The following is a 16,888-nucleotide window of genomic DNA, read 5'->3' on the forward strand; positions in this document are numbered from 1 at the left end:
AGTTACCGGGCGGACGCCTGCGAAGCTTGGACCCGGGCAGGGCGGAACTTGCCGACCGCGCACCTCACCTCATTCCCTCGCGGAGTACCAGCAGCGATCGAGCAGCCATCCCACCTCCACACAATGGCGACAGCGCAGGAAACGCAGGGACAACCCATTGTGCCGGACAAGATCCCCACCGGCGAGTATCCGGTACGCAATTGGCATCTGTAGTCCCGATTTTGCCTTGGAAACAAGCTAACGTCAAGCAGCTCATCGACAATGACCCGTACGATTCCCCGCTCCACGACCGCATATAACAGATGCTGAACGATGCAGGCACATTTCTCGAGTTATTCGATATGCTCGGCCATCGGATTGGGCAACAGGGTTAGCCGTCGGAGCGCTGAGCCCCGGCCTGATGCTCTACTGGGAGAAGATATCGCCTTCCTACGTGGGCAAGGGCGGCTTCGCGCCCATCCTGCGTCTCAGCTGCGTTATCGGCCTCACCGGTGCCTTTATGTTCACCTATGCGCGCTCCTCGCGTATGTCAATGTCCCTTGAGTCGTCTACTGGAGGCCCCGCACAAGGGCGCATGCAGTCCGGACATATGACTAACTCATCTCTCCGCAGACCGCTTCTACGGGGCCCGCGAGAACCGCCGCGAAGTCGAAATGGACATGAGGGAAATGGTCGACAAAATCAAGCGCGGCGAGCCCCTCTACGGCGAGTCCAGAATGACGCCCTACATGCAGGGTGTGGCGCACAGGAACTCGCGCTACTCGGCCGTGTTCGCCCACGTCCTGCCGTGGCCCAATTTTGTCAACCACCCCTACCACGGAGTGGATACCGCAAAGTACTACCGACAGGCGGAGTTGGAGTTGGAGCAGGAGAGGCTTGCGAGGGAGGGCGGTGGGCTGCAGTAAAAGGGACGTTCACATGGGAGATTGGGCAGAAGCGGGTTGGGAGGGGGAATAAACAGCACAGATGCGTCAATGATTTCCTTGCATGTTTGGAGCTGTACATAAACTATGCCAGAGAGCAAAGACGGGGTGTATCAACATTCTTTTCGTTACGGGTCCTCCGGTCGAGGTCCTCCAGTCACTCTCACGTGATACGTCTCCTCTCTACCTAGGTAACAGATTGCGACAACTATCCGGCCCGTCACGGGCACGTTTCGATCTCCAGAAATATCATGGGGCATGTACAAGTACACTCCAGAGACTAGACAATGACATGGGACAAGACCACCCTACTTTTGAACTTTCTGAAATCTTGAAGATCCTCTAGATTCTATTTCTCCTCAAACTGTGCAGCAAAGTGAAAAGAGGTATCAACGTAAGTAAACCGTATATAGACATCATATCTTGGGGCCATCAGCTTCCTCAGCAGTCAATAGCCGGCGCACCAATCGTTAGATCGCCCATTGAGCCCTCTCTAGGTCTCAAGTTCGGCCTGCCATTCTCCTGAGCCAGATCCTTCTCCTTTGTACATATCCAGGTCGACGCATACATATTTACCCTATCACACCGTTAGCGCAGCTCCGTTGCATTCATTGCTGAATGGAGAACTGGAAACCAGCAATACTCACCGATCAATACACGACCCGGGGACTCTACACGCCACCCTCTTGCACGCAAACCCTTCCTCGGCAAACACCTCGAGATACCACGGCTCCAACCCGGCACTCCTAACCATGACCCTCCCGCCCACCTTCAGCGCCCGATTCAAACCACGAATCTGCCTCCTCGCCTGCTTCCCTTCGCGAGGGAACCAATCCATGCTATCCATGACGACGACAATGGTCAACGTACCCGGCCGCATCCGCGCAACGACTTCGCCGAGCTCGTCGGTATGGATGCGCAGGCCGGAAAAGGCGTTCGGTTTTGAGAGCTTGACGTGCGATTTGGGACTCAGGTAGGTGGGATGCGAGGTCGGTGTGTAGTGGCCCAGGAGCGTGAGGAGGTAGTAGTGATTTTGGGTTGAGAGCAGGGTGGATGTGGCCACGGGTTCGAAGGTGTTGAGGACGTATTCATAGATGGCGTGGCCGCTGCTTCCGCCGCCCAGTTTCGCTTTTTCTCCGGAGCCGGTGGTGGTGGGCTTGCCATCCTCAGCGTCCGAGGCAATGGGCTCGCTGCATTGTTTCTGGTAGTCGGAAACGATCATGTTGCGCTGGGCCGGTGGCACGCCGAGGGCTTTCCAGAGCCACTTTTCGTTGCTGAAGATGGCCCAGGTGAGGATCTTGTTGTGCAGGACAGGCTTGATGCTGCGGTTCCAGATCTCGCGCTGCTCGGCGAGGGTTTGTGCGGAGCAAAGAGCGCGCACTTCGGCACTGAGACCTAAGAGGGAGAAGAGTCGGGAGACGAGGAGAAGAGCGGAGCCCGAGCAACCGGAGTAGTAGAGGCCTCCGCTCTTGCCGTTGCTGAATACTGACGGTCCGTTTTGCAGCCAGTACTGGAATGCCAGGCTGGACATGTGCGGGCTGAGTTTGTTGATCAGGAGGGAGCGGAACTCCGCGTGCCGGCCCTCGCCGAAGAGTTTCCAGACGTCCGCGTAGCCCAGTGCTGTAAAGGCAGCGACCTTGAGTTCGAGGAGATGGTTTTGAGTGGGGTTGAGATCGACTGCGTGGATTCTGCGCGGCTGTTCCAGCGCGAAGGCGAGAATGTTGTCGCCTGCACTTGTGATGGCGAGGATGACATCGTTGGAGGTGACCTTCAGGATGCGAGCATCAGCTCTATCGTCTTCCCATGTGAAGGCGTAGATGTAGCTGTCGTTGAAGCGGCGGTGTTTCGCAAGAGTCTCATCGAAGTGGATTCGCCAGTGGTGGTTCTGGTACCTGGAAATCCGTCAGTCCATGCGTTTGCGACATTGTAACACTACCCACCAAGTCGCTGGAAGCGGGAGACTGGACTGCAGGTTGACAATGGCTGATTCGTATGCTTTGGAATGGATCTCAATGTCAGTTTGCGTAGTGCCGGTCTGGAGGTCAAGAGCGTTGAGATAGGGTGACTCGGTCGCCGCAGCATCGATCTCAGCGAGTTTGGTGGTCGAAACCCCATGATCCTTCGAGCACCCTACCCACACGTAATAAGGCAGCTTTATCCCGAAGAAGTTGTTGCGAGCATTGACGCTGAGGACAGTACCAAAACGGTACTCGAGATAGTCCTGTGTACGTCAATCATCATTTCGGAAATCGACGATTTGAGGTAGAATACTCACCCTTCGGGCAGGCTCAAGATTGACTCTATCAATTTCGAACCATGTGCGCCAGAAAACTCTAGACAGCCACATACAATGACGATCAATCATGCCGCCGGTGTAATTCCTGCTCTGATAATCCACCCGATTCTGGACGTAGAAGTCTACCACGCCGATGACACCGTTAGGGGAAAGCAGTGAGGAGATAGAGTCGATGACGGGGTAGAACTCAGGAATCATGGACAGAGCATAGCTCATGGTGACGAGTTCGGCACCCCCCGCATCCGCATTCTCGTCGAGATCTCGCACATTGGACTTTCGCTGAGTTAATTCTTTTCGTCGGTATGCTTCCCGCTCGTGCTCGTGGAGACGGAAGGCTCGTGCGTCCTGACATATCACTTTGACGTTTTCCCAGCCAAGTCGTTGGAAACGCTTTCGTGCTATCTCGCACAAGCTGGGGGAGAGATCCACAACATCTGTCGAAGTTGGTCAGCGTGCAATGGCGGTTGTATCAGGCAGTTTCCGTACATACAAACTTCGTGGAAAAATTCTGGAACAGAGAGGAATTTGCCCATCTGCTCAACACTGATAATTATCAGTTTCTGCAATAAATGTACTGGAGTATGTGGTCGTTTTACTTGTGACCTGTACCGCCACCAATCTGGACGTGTTTAGTACGTAGCATTGAACTTCAGAGTAAAGCGCTTACATCAACCCAGACAGGTCTTTGCGAAATCAAGCCTGCCTCGGTGCGGTGTTTCAGTTGTGCTGCCACCAGTGCGAGCATGTCTTCACGGCCCCTGAGAAGCCTGGTGCGAGTTGTATCATAGACATCGGCTTGCGTCTTATAGAAGCTTTCCTGTGAAAGAAGCCATCAGCGTGTGTTAACTGCAAAGTGGCGCGGAGACCCACCAAAGCCTCTTGTTGACTGCCACTACCATCGCCAGTATGGGGTTTGAAGAAACAAGCGTAGCAGAACTTGAGGTAAGCCCATGGAGTAGCCGCCTTCCCTGAAGTCTTGTCCTTTGGCGTGAATGCAACAATAAAGATGGTAATCAGGAAAATACCAAGAATGAAGATTGACGCAGTTATCCAGTGGAAGGGGTTCTGGAAAAGAACCACTGAGAAAGCCATGATGCAGAGAATGGAAGCAAAAGCAAAGTGAGATCTCTGAGGACGGATTCGAACCTAGCTGGCGAACAGCTTATATTCGGATGGGCATACAAGCGGAGCCCACCCCGATGCCGGTTTCTCCAAACCTTTTCCCGCATGTTCCAGACAGCATAGATATACATATACCACAAGTGGGACCACGAGAGCCACTGCTAGCCAATCGAGCCATGCACGGGCGCATCAACGTTTGTGAGGTCACAGGGAAAGGTCTGGTGGTAGTCAACACCTCGACACGTCTCAGTCGCTAGCAGCGGGTGCGGATCAAAAATGGAAGCACTGATAAGCGCCTGGTTCGGTACATCCGGCGGGGAAGCCTTACGGAACGTGAACCTATCAAGACAAATGTTGAAGCCGCGTGGATGTCGACGGCAACGATGCTCATGGCGAGGGCCGTGCCAAGGCCCTTATAGGCCTACAAGTGTGCTGCTGTAAGCAGCCAATCATCAGCGGCGAAGTATGTGCGTGGTGAATCCAACGAACACCGTACCCACAGTTGGCTCTAGTGGGGTCTACGAAGCCGAACCACGACCGTAGACCCTTCAATTCCATATGCACGTCACCCGTGAAAGGATCATCACCTGTCGTGGCCCAGGTACCCGCTGCCCCTCAATAATATCTGCACTTCCGAGCCAAAAGCAGTGGACAATCGAGTTCCAGCCTCGTCTATTAGTCATCACTTTCAGAACATCCAACAAGCTCTGCCTCTGCGGATGGCATGCGACGAGTACTGTTGATTCGTCAAATCCTACGTCTACATCGTAGATGAGTACAAGCGCTTTGAGAGGCGCTCAATACAGCCTGCGACCGGTCCATACTCGCTGCTTTTACGCGTAGAAGTTAACAGTATCCTTCTTCTTGGCCTGGAAACAGTTAGCTTGTCATAGTAAAGAGAGGCAAAAACGATACTCACCTGGACTTCCGCAATGGCGTCCACGTAATGCTCGTGACTGATCTTCGATTGACCTGACCGCAGCGCGATCATACCAGCCTCCACACATACAGCCTTCAGCTGCGCACCACCAAACTCGTCCGTGCTCCGTGCAAGTTCGGCCCAGTTAACCCCCTCATCTACCGTCATCTTCCTAGAGTGAATGCGCAGAATCTGGGCCCGAGCCTCCTCGTTAGGCAGCGGGAACTCGATCTTTCTATCCAGGCGGCCAGATCGTAGCAGGGCAGGATCCAGCACATCGACACGATTGGTCGCTGCAAGCACCTTGACGCGGTCGTCTGAAGCGAAACCGTCGAGCTGGTTCAGAAGCTCCAACATGGTTCGCTGCACTTCTCTGTCACCGGACTTTTCCGAGTCGAAACGCTTGGTACCAACAGCATCCAGCTCGTCGATGAAGATAATTGAGGGCGCCTTCTCTTTTGCAAGAGCGAAACAGTCGCGGACAAGTTTGGCACCGTCTCCGATAAACATCTGCACAAGCTGGGGCCCGGCAAGCTTTAGGAACGTGGCGTCCGTTTGGGCTGCGCAGGCACGTGCCAGTAATGTCTTGCCCGTACCGGGAGGGCCGTACATCAGGGCACCTGAATGATGTTAGCGTTATACAGTACCGGTCGTACAAATCGTACCCTTGGGAGCCTTGATGCCAATCTTCTTAAACCGCTCAGCTTCCTTCATCGGCCACACGACAGCCTCAACGAGCTCCTCAATCTGCTTGTCAAGGCCACCAACGTCTGTGTATTTCTCTGACGGCTTCTCGTCCACCTCCATGGCCTTCACTCTGCTATCGTACTCGGCCGGGAGCGTATCGAGGACGAGATACGAATCCTTATTCACACCAATGAGATCACCAGGCTTCAGTTTCTCGTGATCTACTAGGCCGATGAGGGGAAGGAAGATGGTTTGCCGTGTTGAGGTTTTGATGACCGCAGACTTGCCAACCCGGGTGGCGTCCAGGTCGATGTTTGCACCTTCTTCCGCAGCTTCTGCAGTGACATCCAGGTCGAGTATCTCAACTACGTTGCCGACAAGGTAGGGAAGTTGTCTGTACTAGTAAGCACATGCGTGGAGCAACTGGGGTGGCGGTTAGCGTACCTGTTGTTCTCGATCTTGTCCAGGTTGTCCTTGATCTTCTCGTTCATGGTCGCCTTCTCATGAGATAATCTCTGGAACTCGCTCTTCATGATTCGCATGTCGTTCTCAAGCAACCGCCTCCGCGCAATGATGTCTCGCGTGCTTAAGCTGAGGATTTCTTCGTCCAGCACATCCTCCTCGGGCTCTGCGTCTTTCATCTCTTCATCCTTTGATCCAGGAGCCGCTCCTCCTGCGCTGCCGTCTGCCTTCTTGCCATCCTTGCCCTCGTCGTTGCCTTCATTCTTATCCTCTCTTTGCTCGCGCTCAAGATCATCCAGGTCTTCTAGAGTTGACATGGTGGCAGTGGTGTGTGGGAGTGGTGGGGTGGTTTTGTAATGCGGGTTTGTGTTTAGAGTTAGGGAGCAACGGTCAAAAGGGCAGGTTGACACTGCAGAATTACGATCGTGGTACGGGTGAGAGCAAGGACGCTGTTTGTGAGGCAGCTCTGGATTACGAACGTGAGAGCTCTCCGGAGATCTAGCGGCGGCCTTGGCGCGTGGTCGGTGCTTCCGCTGAAGGCGATCCAATCAATCATCAACCGGGAATCACCAAACACATAATCTTTCGGCTTACGCCATCCCGCTGTCAAGCAGTTTGCTAGATTTTAACGGCGCTGAGATGCGGTCAGAACATTGGATAAAGTCCTAATCCCCGTCCCGTTGCATACAATTGCTGGAGACTGTATATAAATTTCCTATATATGGGTAAAAAGTTGGAAAAATATTATATCACATCGTGAGGCACCATGGCCTAATGGTAAGGCGTTGCTTTCCGGTGGCAAAGATTGTGGGTTCGAGTCCCACTGGTGTCGCGATCATTCTATCTATTTTTGCATATTTTTTTGACTGGATCTTTTGGAGAGGGACAGCCGACAGCCGAGCTTCCAGGTGGATCTTCAAGTCACGGCACCACGGCGTCCCATTCGTTCCAGCTGTACACGTTGACGTTGTCTCTACCTGGTTGTTGCGTCTTCCTTCTACTGAATCTCTGGTTGAGGCAACATGGCTGCTTCGAGTAGATCGCTCGCTTTTTGGCAAAGGGTGGCCCCACGGTACGTTGGGTGTTCACATGTTTAATTAAACAAGCCATGTTTACGAAGTCATCATAGGGTCCCCTTCTGTGCAAGAGAACGAACCCGGACATGTGCATCGGTTTCCAGATTGCAGTCAAGCCCTCTCAGTGGCATTCACAGCCGTTCCACGCCGATTGCAAACGCTGTGCTCGTGAAGACTCAATGCCGATATAAATCCAGCTCGGTAGGATCGACATCCTCTGCGCCTGTGGAGACCGAAGACAATGTTCTCAGGGTTGGACGCGTTAAGATGTAAGCATATGCTGTGCAGTGGAATCCGGGACATTGACTAACATTATGTAGTCCCAACATCTGGCTCAGGTGAGCCAGCAATCCTGGCCATTGCACGAACCATATCTGATATTTCCAAGGGACAACTGCCAATGCAGCACCTGCTTCCACGCAGACACGAAACAACGGCTTCACGATACATTCCAGGTACTTAATTTAGCTTCATCCTACCGATGTTCATCTAACAGATATAGTAGATACCCCATAATCTTCGTATTAGATCCTCTGAGTCAGATGGAAAGACAACTGCCATAGAATGTAAATCCTCCTGGGCTCACCATTACAAGCAGATATCTGAACACTCACAGGGAGCGACGGCCACAGGAGCCGCTACGACCACTCCGTCCTTCGTCAGGCGGCAGCGCCCTTCAAAGAGCGTGCCATTATCCGTCAAGGCCTGGCAGAAGAGTGAGACTGAACTATTGTCTTCCACAAGATGTGTCTGGACATGTCTAACTAATATTAAAAGGCCCGTATATTGGGGCTCTGAGATCGCGTCTTCGCCCCCTAAAGTCCCACATGACGCTCCGAATGCCATGAGAAAAATCCTTGAGAATATTGTACGTTCTTTTCTCATTCACAGATGTACTCTTCTCAGTCTTCCTACCAATTCTCCCTCCCCCAACGCCCGCTAACCGTCTTCCCAGCGTAACTACGGCTTCACCTACATAACCAACGTCCCCTTCCATTCCCCCACCCCGACAGAGGAGATCCTCACCTCCATCGCCGGCTTCCTCCGTCTAACCCACTACGGCGGCTTCTACGTCTTCACCTCGGACCTCGCCTCCGCCGACACGGCCTACACCAACATCGCCCTCGAAGCCCACACCGATACCACCTACTTCTCCGAACCAGCCGGTCTGCAAGCCTTCCACCTACTCTCGCACACGGACGGCGAGGGCGGCGCCAGTCTCCTCGTCGATGGGTTCAAGTGCGCTCTCGACCTCAAGAGCCAGGATCCGGAGGCGTATAGGATCCTGAGCGAGGTCAACGTGCATGCGCATGCGAGTGGGAACAAGGGGATTTCCATCCAGCCGTTCCGCGGGTTCCCCGTTTTCTCGCACGATCCCGCTACAGGCCAGCTCCTGCAGGTGCGCTGGAACTCGTCCGACCGAGCTGGCATCGAGCTCCCCATTGCCGAGACACCCAAGTGGTACGCTGCGGCTAGGAAGTACAATGCGCTGCTGAAGAAGAAGAGGAATGAGTATTGGGAGCAGCTGACGCCGGGGAACATTCTGCTGTTTGATAATTGGAGGGTGCTGCATGGGAGGAGCGCGTTTACAGGGAAGAGGACGATTTGTGGGGCTTATGTTAGCAGGGATGATTGGGTGAGTCGGTGGAAGATTGAGAGATGGGGGGATGAGGCGGCAGGGAGGGCTATCGCGGCGAGTTAAAGAGGAGACGAGTAGAGGACGGGCAGTTACAGGAAGTTCTGCGTCTTAATAAATACCTACTAGGGTAATCTGGCTCACTGTCTTGATTCCTCTGTAACTTAAAGGCTGATATTAATTTTCAGATTTGGTTTTCATTTCCATTTTCATTTTCATTTTCACTTTTATTTCTATTTCGACTTCGCTTTTCTAGGGCACGTAGCTCGCGCCTGATATTTCTACAGAAATAGCGTCAAACATCTCTACCTCCCTTACTCATTCTTCCACTCAGCCTTCTTCTTCTCCGCAAACGCTCCCATCCCAATCTTCTGATCCTGGCTCCCAAACAGCCCATGAAACACCCTCCTCTCAAACTCGACGCCCTCCCGAATCCCCAAATCCTGGCTCTTATTCACCACCTCCTTGGCCGCCTTGACCGCCACCTGGCTGTACGACGCGATCTTCTCGGCCGTCGCAATCGCGCCATCCACACACTCCTGCGGGGTCTCAAACACCTTAGCCACGAGCCCCCACTCCCCCGCCTGCTTCGCCGAAATGTTGTTGCCCGTCAGGATGGCCTCCATGGCGCGGGACTTCCCAATCGCCTTGGTGAGGCGCTGGGATCCGCCCGCCCCCGGAATGGTGCCGAGTTTGATCTCCGGCTGCCCGAACACGGCGCTCTGGCTGCAGTACATGATGTCCCCCATCATGGCCAATTCGCAACCTCCACCCAGTGCGTAGCCGTTCACGGCCGTGATGAGGGGTTTCTTGAGGAAGGAGACGAGGTCGGACCAGGATTCGATGAAGTCGTCGCGGTAGGCCGCGCTGAAGGTGAGGTCCTTCATCTCCTTGATGTCGGCTCCTGCGGCGAAGGCGCGCTCGGAGCCGGTGAGGACGATGGCGGAGATGGAGGGGTTGGCTTGGTGCGAGCGGAGGGCGGAGTTGAGTTCTTGGATTAGGGGCGTGCAGAGGGCGTTGAGCGCTTTGGGGCGGTTGAGCTGGACTGAGGGAAGAGTTAGTAGGACAGTGATGTTTGATAGATGTGGATTTAGGTAGACAGGAAAAGCGAATTGTGTAAGGGCAAAGTACTGGAAGAAAGACAGAAGAATTGAATAAACTCACTCAAGGCTACGCCTGGCTTCGGCGTCGAGGAAATGATATATTGATATCCTTCATTTGTGGACGAGAAGCGTACTCCTCCGTAGGCAGAACGGAATTGAGACGCTACGCGCCTCGTCGAAGTCCGAAGTGCCTGCATTCCGGATATAGAGTTGGAACCTACAGAGTAAAAGCACAAACTTCTTTTTCGCCAGCCCCAATCGATGTTACAGAAAGGAGGAGCTATCTGCAGGTAGCTACACAGTACAGCTACTCTCACCATCCGACACAAACCGACCTCGGCTAATGACGTTCGACCAAGAGCTATCCAAAAAGCGCTAGTAAATTCTCAGTCTAGCGGCTTCAGCCTTGTGTGGCTGGCTCAAATCCTTTTGCGCCACAGCACTAAACTCTATCTGGCGTCGCATCCACGGGCACCGCCTGCCTCACCGAACGTACCAAGCAATCCGTCCATCGCCCGCTGTCACCACTCGCCTTGCACCAAATTCCACGTATCCGCTATCGCACGCCCAGTATTGCAACAACCGGTCGTTTCTCTGGACGTCAACGCCTTCGATCCTCCCCTCGAGCTTGTGCTGAATTTTGTATTGATAACAAGGGGGAAGAGTAGGATTTGCGAATTAGAAAAGAAGAGAGACAGGAAAGATGGACGCGCCGGAGCCGGATACCCCTTTCTCTGCAGTGTCGGCGCAGACGACGAAGTATGGACGGGTGCGTTGGACCTTCCCCTCATTCATAATCGCCCAAGGACTCGAATTGTTCGCATTCGAGCAACCGGGACTGGACAAACCGGACAGCTGGGTCGGCGATGTTCGCAACAGGAAGTTGAAGGCTAACGGAGAGAAAGTTATACCAAGCATACCTAGACAAGTCGACGCCATTTACCGCGTATAGATGGACAGGTACCGGAGTACTCTTTCTGCTCTTCGCGCTGAGGATATTCCTTGCACAGGGGTGGTATATTGGTATGTTCCCTCCTCCTATTCCCAACCCCGTCTCATGCCCTTCCCGGCGATGTCTTCATCCCCTTCCACTCCTCCCCATTAACACGTCCCAGTCGCCTACTCCCTCGGCATCTACCTCCTCAACCTCTTCCTCGCCTTCATCTCCCCCAAATTCGACCCCTCGCTCGAACAAGACGAAGGCATGGAAGACGGCACCGCCGGCGGCCTCCCCACAAAGCAAGACGACGAGTTCCGCCCCTTTGTGCGGCGCCTCCCCGAATTCAAATTCTGGTACAGCACCACAAAGGCGATTGCCATTGGTTTCTGTTGCAGCTGGTTCGAGGTGTTCAACTTGCCAGTCTTCTGGCCCGTGTTGGTGGTGTATTGGTTGATCCTTTTTGGCTTGACGAGTGAGTAATGCGTATGTTCATTGGTGTCGGGTATAGGAAACTGACGAAGGGATAGTGCGTCGTCAGATCCAGCACATGATCAAGTACCGCTACGTCCCCTTCACCGTCGGCAAGACGCGCTATTCGGCGAAATAGGGGCCTATTCTTCGGCGATCGCGTTGAACCCGCTCTCGCGGGAATACATTGGGCTCTCGCATTGGTAAAGGCGATGACTAAACTCTCACCTTTATAGTCGCCACTGCAAGGTCCGTACTCTTGGCACAGATGGGACAAATTCATTCATACTTGGCTGGTGACCTTATCACATTTTTTTTCAAAACGACCTTGTAAAGTATAGAACAAGACGTTTGTCCTTATCGTTTTTTCGAAGGGCATGCGTAGCATACTCTTCCGCCTCCTTCGGACTTGGCAATGGAAACACTAGGAGGATTACGTCGACTTGGGTTGAGAGAACGGAATGCCCTCTTATGACATGAGATGCGATGGAACCACCGGTGTCTCGCTCGCATTTCGGGCTGAAGTTGTATAGTAATTTTAACATAGAATGGCATGGAAAAGAAAACAGGATATTCAATGCCATAGACTTCTGCCTCGATGTGGAGGTCGCATTGTCAGTTTTCCAAACCCACCAAAGGCTTCTCTCCGTCATACTCAGGTTCGCCCACACGGGCAACTATCTATTTGAACCGCTTAGCAGAGAAAAGGAAGAGTAATCAAGCTTTCCACCTCGACAGCCCATTCATTATCCACAATATCTCCAACCCTCCGCAAATGCTTGGCCCCAGAAATTCACCATGTGTCTTCCCACTGATCCAATCGTCCAATTGCGCAATATGTTCGGCATCTTCGGCATCACCCACTCGCCCCCAGCCCAATCTAATACCGCGTTCTCCATCCTCACGTCCAGGATCAACTGCCTCAGTCTATGGTAATGGCGACTTCGACGGCTACAGGAACGGTAAGGCATGCACCGCCGACTAGCAAGCTATGCCACCACGGGAATCCCATTAGCCTGTGCCTCAGCCTGTGCTTGCGCAGTCGCCTGCTCGATTTCGCCTGCATGGTGGATCGCCGCCTGTACCACTTCTTGCTCGTCGGGAGAGAGCTTCCCAGCCAGTTCTTCGTAGAGGACGGGTTGTTCGTGTTGGAGGACTGGAGGTAATCAGTACACTGAAGAGGCGAAACCAGCAATTGTCCCCAGTTGCACTTACGGAGTAATGCCTGCTTGAACATGCCATAGGGCTCGATCTTGTCAAGGGGCGTCTCCAGGAGTCCCTCTTCCTCGAGATCGTCTTCATCGTCGTCACCGCCAACATTGAACTTTTGAGCCTGCCCCCTTATCAATATTCTGCTGTAAATGTACAGCTTTGCTTGTGCTTACCTCCTCGTTCAAGAACTCCAGATATGCTTGACTTTCATCCTTGACATCCTCGGCCTCATCGGGCTCTTCTGTCCAGTCGTTGTCTTGCTCCCACTCATCCTCCTCATCCTCGTTATAGTCGGCGTAGTCGAAGTTCTCTTCGCGCTTCGCCTCTTCCCTGTTCTTCTCCGCGGCAGGCAGTGTCTGGAACAGGCGAACGATGCCCTGGAGCAACCTCGGCCAACCCTGTTGGACGCTGACTGGAACATTCTGTGCGTTGATCGTCAGGAGCGCGCAGATAGCGGATATGCACAGCTTCTTGTCGTGGACGCGAGTGAAGTTATCGATGCTAGAGAACCACAGGCTGAAGAACTTATTCGTCCAGCCATTCTGCTCAAGCACGTGTAGCGCCAAAGCGGGGTTATAGTAGATAGCGTTGATGACAACTTCCATCAGGTGCGTCCTAAGGGACTTAACCTTGGGATCGTCGTTGAAAAGAGTTGTGCAAGCAAGCCCGATGAACTCTGGAATATAATCGTCGACATGTCCCCGGATATTGAGCATGATGATTTCAGCTAGTTTGCAGCCGCATATCCGGTCTACACCGCCGACCTTATCGTCTTTGAAGATGGTGCGGACCATGTCGACGATGGCCTCGAGATATGATCGATTCTGTACGAGCATTTCACTACCGTATGTGACATAATTTTCCAGAGCAGGAAGCATGTCTGCAACGGTCAGAACCGCATAATCGGAGTGTAAGACAAGACATACCTTCGAGGTAGAGCTCCGCACCAGCCTTGAAAGTCCGGTGGATCAGCTCGAATGCCCGCCACATCGTGGGTGAGATGGCCTTGGCTGCAAACGTGCAGCTGTCAATGATTTCGAACACTTCGTTATAAAGATCTGTTGAGACGTCAGTTTAGGAGCGCATTTTTTACGTGGGTGGTCATGGCATGTGGACGAGGAAGCAAACATACCGTATAGTTTGTTCTCCAGCGTCGTCGTAATGACGGGCATAAGAACTTCCTCAAGATGGTGGAGCACATCGGGTGTGCTCTCCAAGGTGAGAATCAAGGTCCCGATTGTTTGAAGGACACCCAGAGCAGTGATGCTCTTCTCGTCCAAAAAGTCTCCATACTCGCCATCCGCATCCCCGTTAGACTGGTTGCGCGCTAGCAGTTCGCTCACGATCCGAAGATAAGTATCCCGAAGTTGTTCGCTAAGAGCCACGGCGAACGGGGTAAGTTCTGGCGCAAAGACTTCCACGAAATCCTCCATTACATTAGCAAGGGCATCAACATCGACTTCATTCGCCAGTTTCAGGAGTTGCTGCATGACTTGAGGGATATTTTGCTTCATGTTCTCCCGGATGACGTCGTGTCTGATGAGCGGCTGAAGTGCAAGGGAGGCAGATACTCTCACGGGCAGAGCGGGATCAGCCATTGATTCCAAAATGTTCCGGTAGATGATTAAGAGATTGTTGGGATCCTTGAAGTCCATCTGCTCGAATTTTTCCAAGGTGTCACAGGCGCGCGCTCGGAGGAAACCGTGAGGACTGCGGAACTCTGGGAAAACATGCCGCACAAAGAAGTATTCCACGGAGTCGACAATGGGGCTCTTCTTGCCTAATATTACTCCAGAGAGTGTCCCTATCATGCGAAGAGCACCCTCCTTCTTCCTGGGATCTTTTTCATTGTCGGGCGCGGCCTCGTATGCGTTTACCACACCATTGACAAAGTTGAGAACGCTGTATGTCTGCTTCCGTCGGCTCTTGGTGAGCGTGACCAAGAAGTTCGTCGCCGCCACATCGGGGGCACTCGCCTCCTCATAGAAGTTCAGCTTCCGATGCAGATACTCCTGCGGCTCGGTCTCGAACAGCTCGAGGTCTTCGTCCGACTGACACAGGACGGGGAATATCAGGTGTTCGATCAAGCTGTCTGTGTGGGGCTTCAAGATGTCCCACATGGCTTTGGGCTTAATGCACTCGTCCAGATAGTTGAGTGTCTTGTGGAGACTGGCTTTGGACAGCCACAACGTCTTCGACACCCATTTCTCAATCTGCGCCATATACACCTTGAGGATCTCCGGAGCGAAGTGGGAGATGAAGTACTTGGCGACTTCGGCATACTCGTTGTCACTCGTCTTGCCGAAGGACTGCGGGTTGCCATACCTGGAGAAGAGTCAGCGAGTTGGACTAGATCAGAATTGTGCAGGCGACGAGTCAGTGACATACCTGACGTATAGCCGGTTCAAGTTTGCATATGCCCACTTCTTTGCTTTCCACCAGTGGTTGGTCTCGCGCAGCTCCAGGTCGTCAGGAAGAGAGCACTCTGGAGGGTCCTTGCTGACCACACTCAAAAACAGTGTACACCATCCAGCCATCGTTCCTTGTTCGCGTAATGAAACGGGAAGATCGAACTATGCATTGTCAGTATCATTCTCGACGTCCGGTAGCTCCGCAGAATGGGCCCTCTCCTTCGGCAAGAACCATGTCTGCGTTGGCTTGGGTTCCTCTTACATATACAGCATGCTTGTACACCTTGAGCACCGTTCTCAAGATTTCACCAGCTTCCAGGCTTGTCTCGTTCACCAGCGAATTTCCAATGTTGAGCAGCTGGGGAAAAGAATGTGCAACAATTTTATCGAAATCGGCACGGTTCTCGCCCGACTTGAACCTGTAGATTTTGCAAATCGCCAACAGACACTGCACGCCTGCAAACACGGACGCCGCATCCTGGGCGTTCAACAATTGCACGGTTATGTCGAAGAAGGCGGGCCATCGCTGGGGGAAGTCGTAGGAAAGGATCTTCTGTATGGTGGGGATAAGTTGGGCGCGTACCTGCGGAGGGGCGGCGACGAGAACGGGAACGATGCGATTGCGAAAGGATTCCTTCTCCTCCTCCGGTATGGGCTTGGCCTGAGAATATTCCTCTGCGGGCGACCAACCCTTTGAAACACGGTTCTTCAGATAAACCACAGCTTTAAATAGCAAAGTCAGCCGCACTTCAAGGAGCCGGAAGCAAGGGAATTTGCATACTTGACAGTCGGACGCCGGGGTCCTGCTCCGCCTCAAGGATGTTGAGCAGAGCGTCGGTGAAACCAGGCTTCTCTTCGGCCTGCGCTGTGGTCAGTCGAGTCCGCGAGTGTCATAGGCGCAGCGACGGGTAGACGCACATGTTTGAGGTCGAGCTCGGCCTGCTGTCGGATAGCGGCATTCGCGTCGAGGGTGGACTGGACGCGGTCCCGCAAGGCAGCGGCGTCCATGACGTGTTCTGTGCGTGGGAATGATATGAAAGTGCAGTGGACACTGATGCTGATGCTGCTGGAGAGGGCGGACCGAGCTCGCGAGGAATGAATTGAGGTCGGGAGCGGCTAGAGAGCGACGCCGTTGTACGTGGTAGAGGCGGGAGGCGGTCGAAGGCGAAGGAGGGGACGCTCCGAGTTCTTTTTCGAGCAACACTGCAATCGTGGCACAGAAAGCGCTGAGAACCCTTAAAGGTGTCGAGTGGGTAGTGGTATGGCGTGGTTTTGTCGACGACGAGGATGAAGGAGGGGACTCGGAAGCTTGAGCTCCTCTGAGGCCTGGCTTGGGATTTTGATCTCTTTTTTTTTTCTCCGGCAACGACTGCAGATTGCTGGGAGGACTCGCGTGCTGCAGGGCTCCTTTCTTGGTGGAAGGGGGGGTGCAGGCGAGGGTGCACGGGGTTTGGGGGTGGGTGAGCGAGTGGGATACGCTGGATGCGATTATTTAGCAACTTCAAGACGAGGGGCAGCTTTTTTGCGTGCCCAGGCCCGAGTGGTGGCCATCGAGGGCACATACGCTATTGGGTTTAGCGTGGCGGCTTTTAGCGGGTCCCTTCCGTCTCCACACATAACACATCAGGACTTG

At 53.4% G+C, this 16,888-nt stretch overlaps 7 protein-coding genes and 1 non-coding gene across 8 annotated transcripts; 4 read left to right on the forward strand and 4 right to left on the reverse strand.

The window, feature by feature from the left end:
• The first annotated feature begins 56 nt into the window (after nt 1–56).
• On the forward strand, nt 57–1,232 carry EI97DRAFT_429911 (NADH-ubiquinone oxidoreductase-like protein 21 kDa subunit). The gene is made up of 4 exons (XM_033797553.1): nt 57–192; nt 252–268; nt 319–524; nt 613–1,232. The coding sequence occupies exons 1-4, from the start codon at nt 124–126 to the stop codon at nt 903–905; spliced, it is 585 nt and encodes a 194-aa protein (XP_033657690.1). The 5' UTR covers nt 57–123; the 3' UTR covers nt 906–1,232.
• Nucleotides 1,233–1,239: 7 nt separating this feature from the next.
• Nucleotides 1,240–4,519, reverse strand: EI97DRAFT_112513 (uncharacterized protein). The gene is made up of 8 exons (XM_033792982.1): nt 4,090–4,519; nt 3,887–4,036; nt 3,816–3,838; nt 3,710–3,762; nt 3,199–3,653; nt 2,864–3,144; nt 1,571–2,815; nt 1,240–1,500 (listed from the first exon to the last, which is right to left on the reverse strand). The coding sequence occupies exons 1-8, from the start codon at nt 4,309–4,311 to the stop codon at nt 1,365–1,367; spliced, it is 2,565 nt and encodes an 854-aa protein (XP_033657691.1). The 5' UTR covers nt 4,312–4,519; the 3' UTR covers nt 1,240–1,364.
• Nucleotides 4,520–5,174: 655 nt separating this feature from the next.
• Nucleotides 5,175–6,726, reverse strand: EI97DRAFT_455077 (26S protease-like protein regulatory subunit 6A; the record flags this gene model as incomplete). The annotated part of the gene is made up of 4 exons (XM_033800611.1): nt 5,175–5,210; nt 5,261–5,880; nt 5,926–6,341; nt 6,392–6,726. The coding sequence occupies 4 exons, from the start codon at nt 6,724–6,726 to the stop codon at nt 5,175–5,177; spliced, it is 1,407 nt and encodes a 468-aa protein (XP_033657692.1).
• A 443-nt stretch (nt 6,727–7,169) lies between these two features.
• EI97DRAFT_t14 lies at nt 7,170–7,241 on the forward strand. The gene has a single exon. It is a non-coding gene; the product is annotated as a tRNA-Arg (tRNA).
• Nucleotides 7,242–7,431: 190 nt separating this feature from the next.
• EI97DRAFT_464170 (Trimethyllysine dioxygenase) lies at nt 7,432–9,187 on the forward strand (the record flags this gene model as incomplete). Its single annotated transcript, XM_033801404.1, has 8 exons — nt 7,432–7,481; nt 7,539–7,754; nt 7,806–7,823; nt 7,874–7,940; nt 7,991–8,051; nt 8,102–8,201; nt 8,263–8,353; nt 8,441–9,187. 8 exons carry the CDS (start codon nt 7,432–7,434, stop codon nt 9,185–9,187), a joined length of 1,350 nt encoding a protein of 449 aa, XP_033657693.1.
• A 138-nt stretch (nt 9,188–9,325) lies between these two features.
• EI97DRAFT_411174 (enoyl-CoA hydratase mitochondrial precursor) lies at nt 9,326–10,533 on the reverse strand. The gene is made up of 2 exons (XM_033796717.1): nt 10,286–10,533; nt 9,326–10,166 (listed from the first exon to the last, which is right to left on the reverse strand). Exons 1-2 carry the CDS (start codon nt 10,419–10,421, stop codon nt 9,436–9,438), a joined length of 867 nt encoding a protein of 288 aa, XP_033657694.1. The 5' UTR covers nt 10,422–10,533; the 3' UTR covers nt 9,326–9,435.
• Nucleotides 10,534–10,695: 162 nt separating this feature from the next.
• Nucleotides 10,696–12,230, forward strand: EI97DRAFT_429916 (rer1 protein-like protein). The gene is made up of 4 exons (XM_033797554.1): nt 10,696–10,993; nt 11,130–11,247; nt 11,340–11,636; nt 11,692–12,230. Exons 1-4 carry the CDS (start codon nt 10,928–10,930, stop codon nt 11,769–11,771), a joined length of 561 nt encoding a protein of 186 aa, XP_033657695.1. The 5' UTR covers nt 10,696–10,927; the 3' UTR covers nt 11,772–12,230.
• EI97DRAFT_411181 (ARM repeat-containing protein) lies at nt 12,131–16,730 on the reverse strand. The gene is made up of 9 exons (XM_033796718.1): nt 16,174–16,730; nt 16,037–16,115; nt 15,518–15,978; nt 15,233–15,417; nt 13,977–15,169; nt 13,771–13,902; nt 13,018–13,724; nt 12,848–12,965; nt 12,131–12,788 (listed from the first exon to the last, which is right to left on the reverse strand). The coding sequence occupies exons 1-9, from the start codon at nt 16,261–16,263 to the stop codon at nt 12,622–12,624; spliced, it is 3,132 nt and encodes a 1,043-aa protein (XP_033657696.1). The 5' UTR covers nt 16,264–16,730; the 3' UTR covers nt 12,131–12,621.
• Between the last annotated feature and the right edge of the window lie 158 nt (nt 16,731–16,888).

This window comes from Westerdykella ornata (genome assembly GCF_010094085.1).
Source record: "Westerdykella ornata strain CBS 379.55 unplaced genomic scaffold EI97scaffold_2, whole genome shotgun sequence".
NCBI classification, from domain to species: Eukaryota; Fungi; Ascomycota; class Dothideomycetes; order Pleosporales; family Sporormiaceae; genus Westerdykella; species Westerdykella ornata.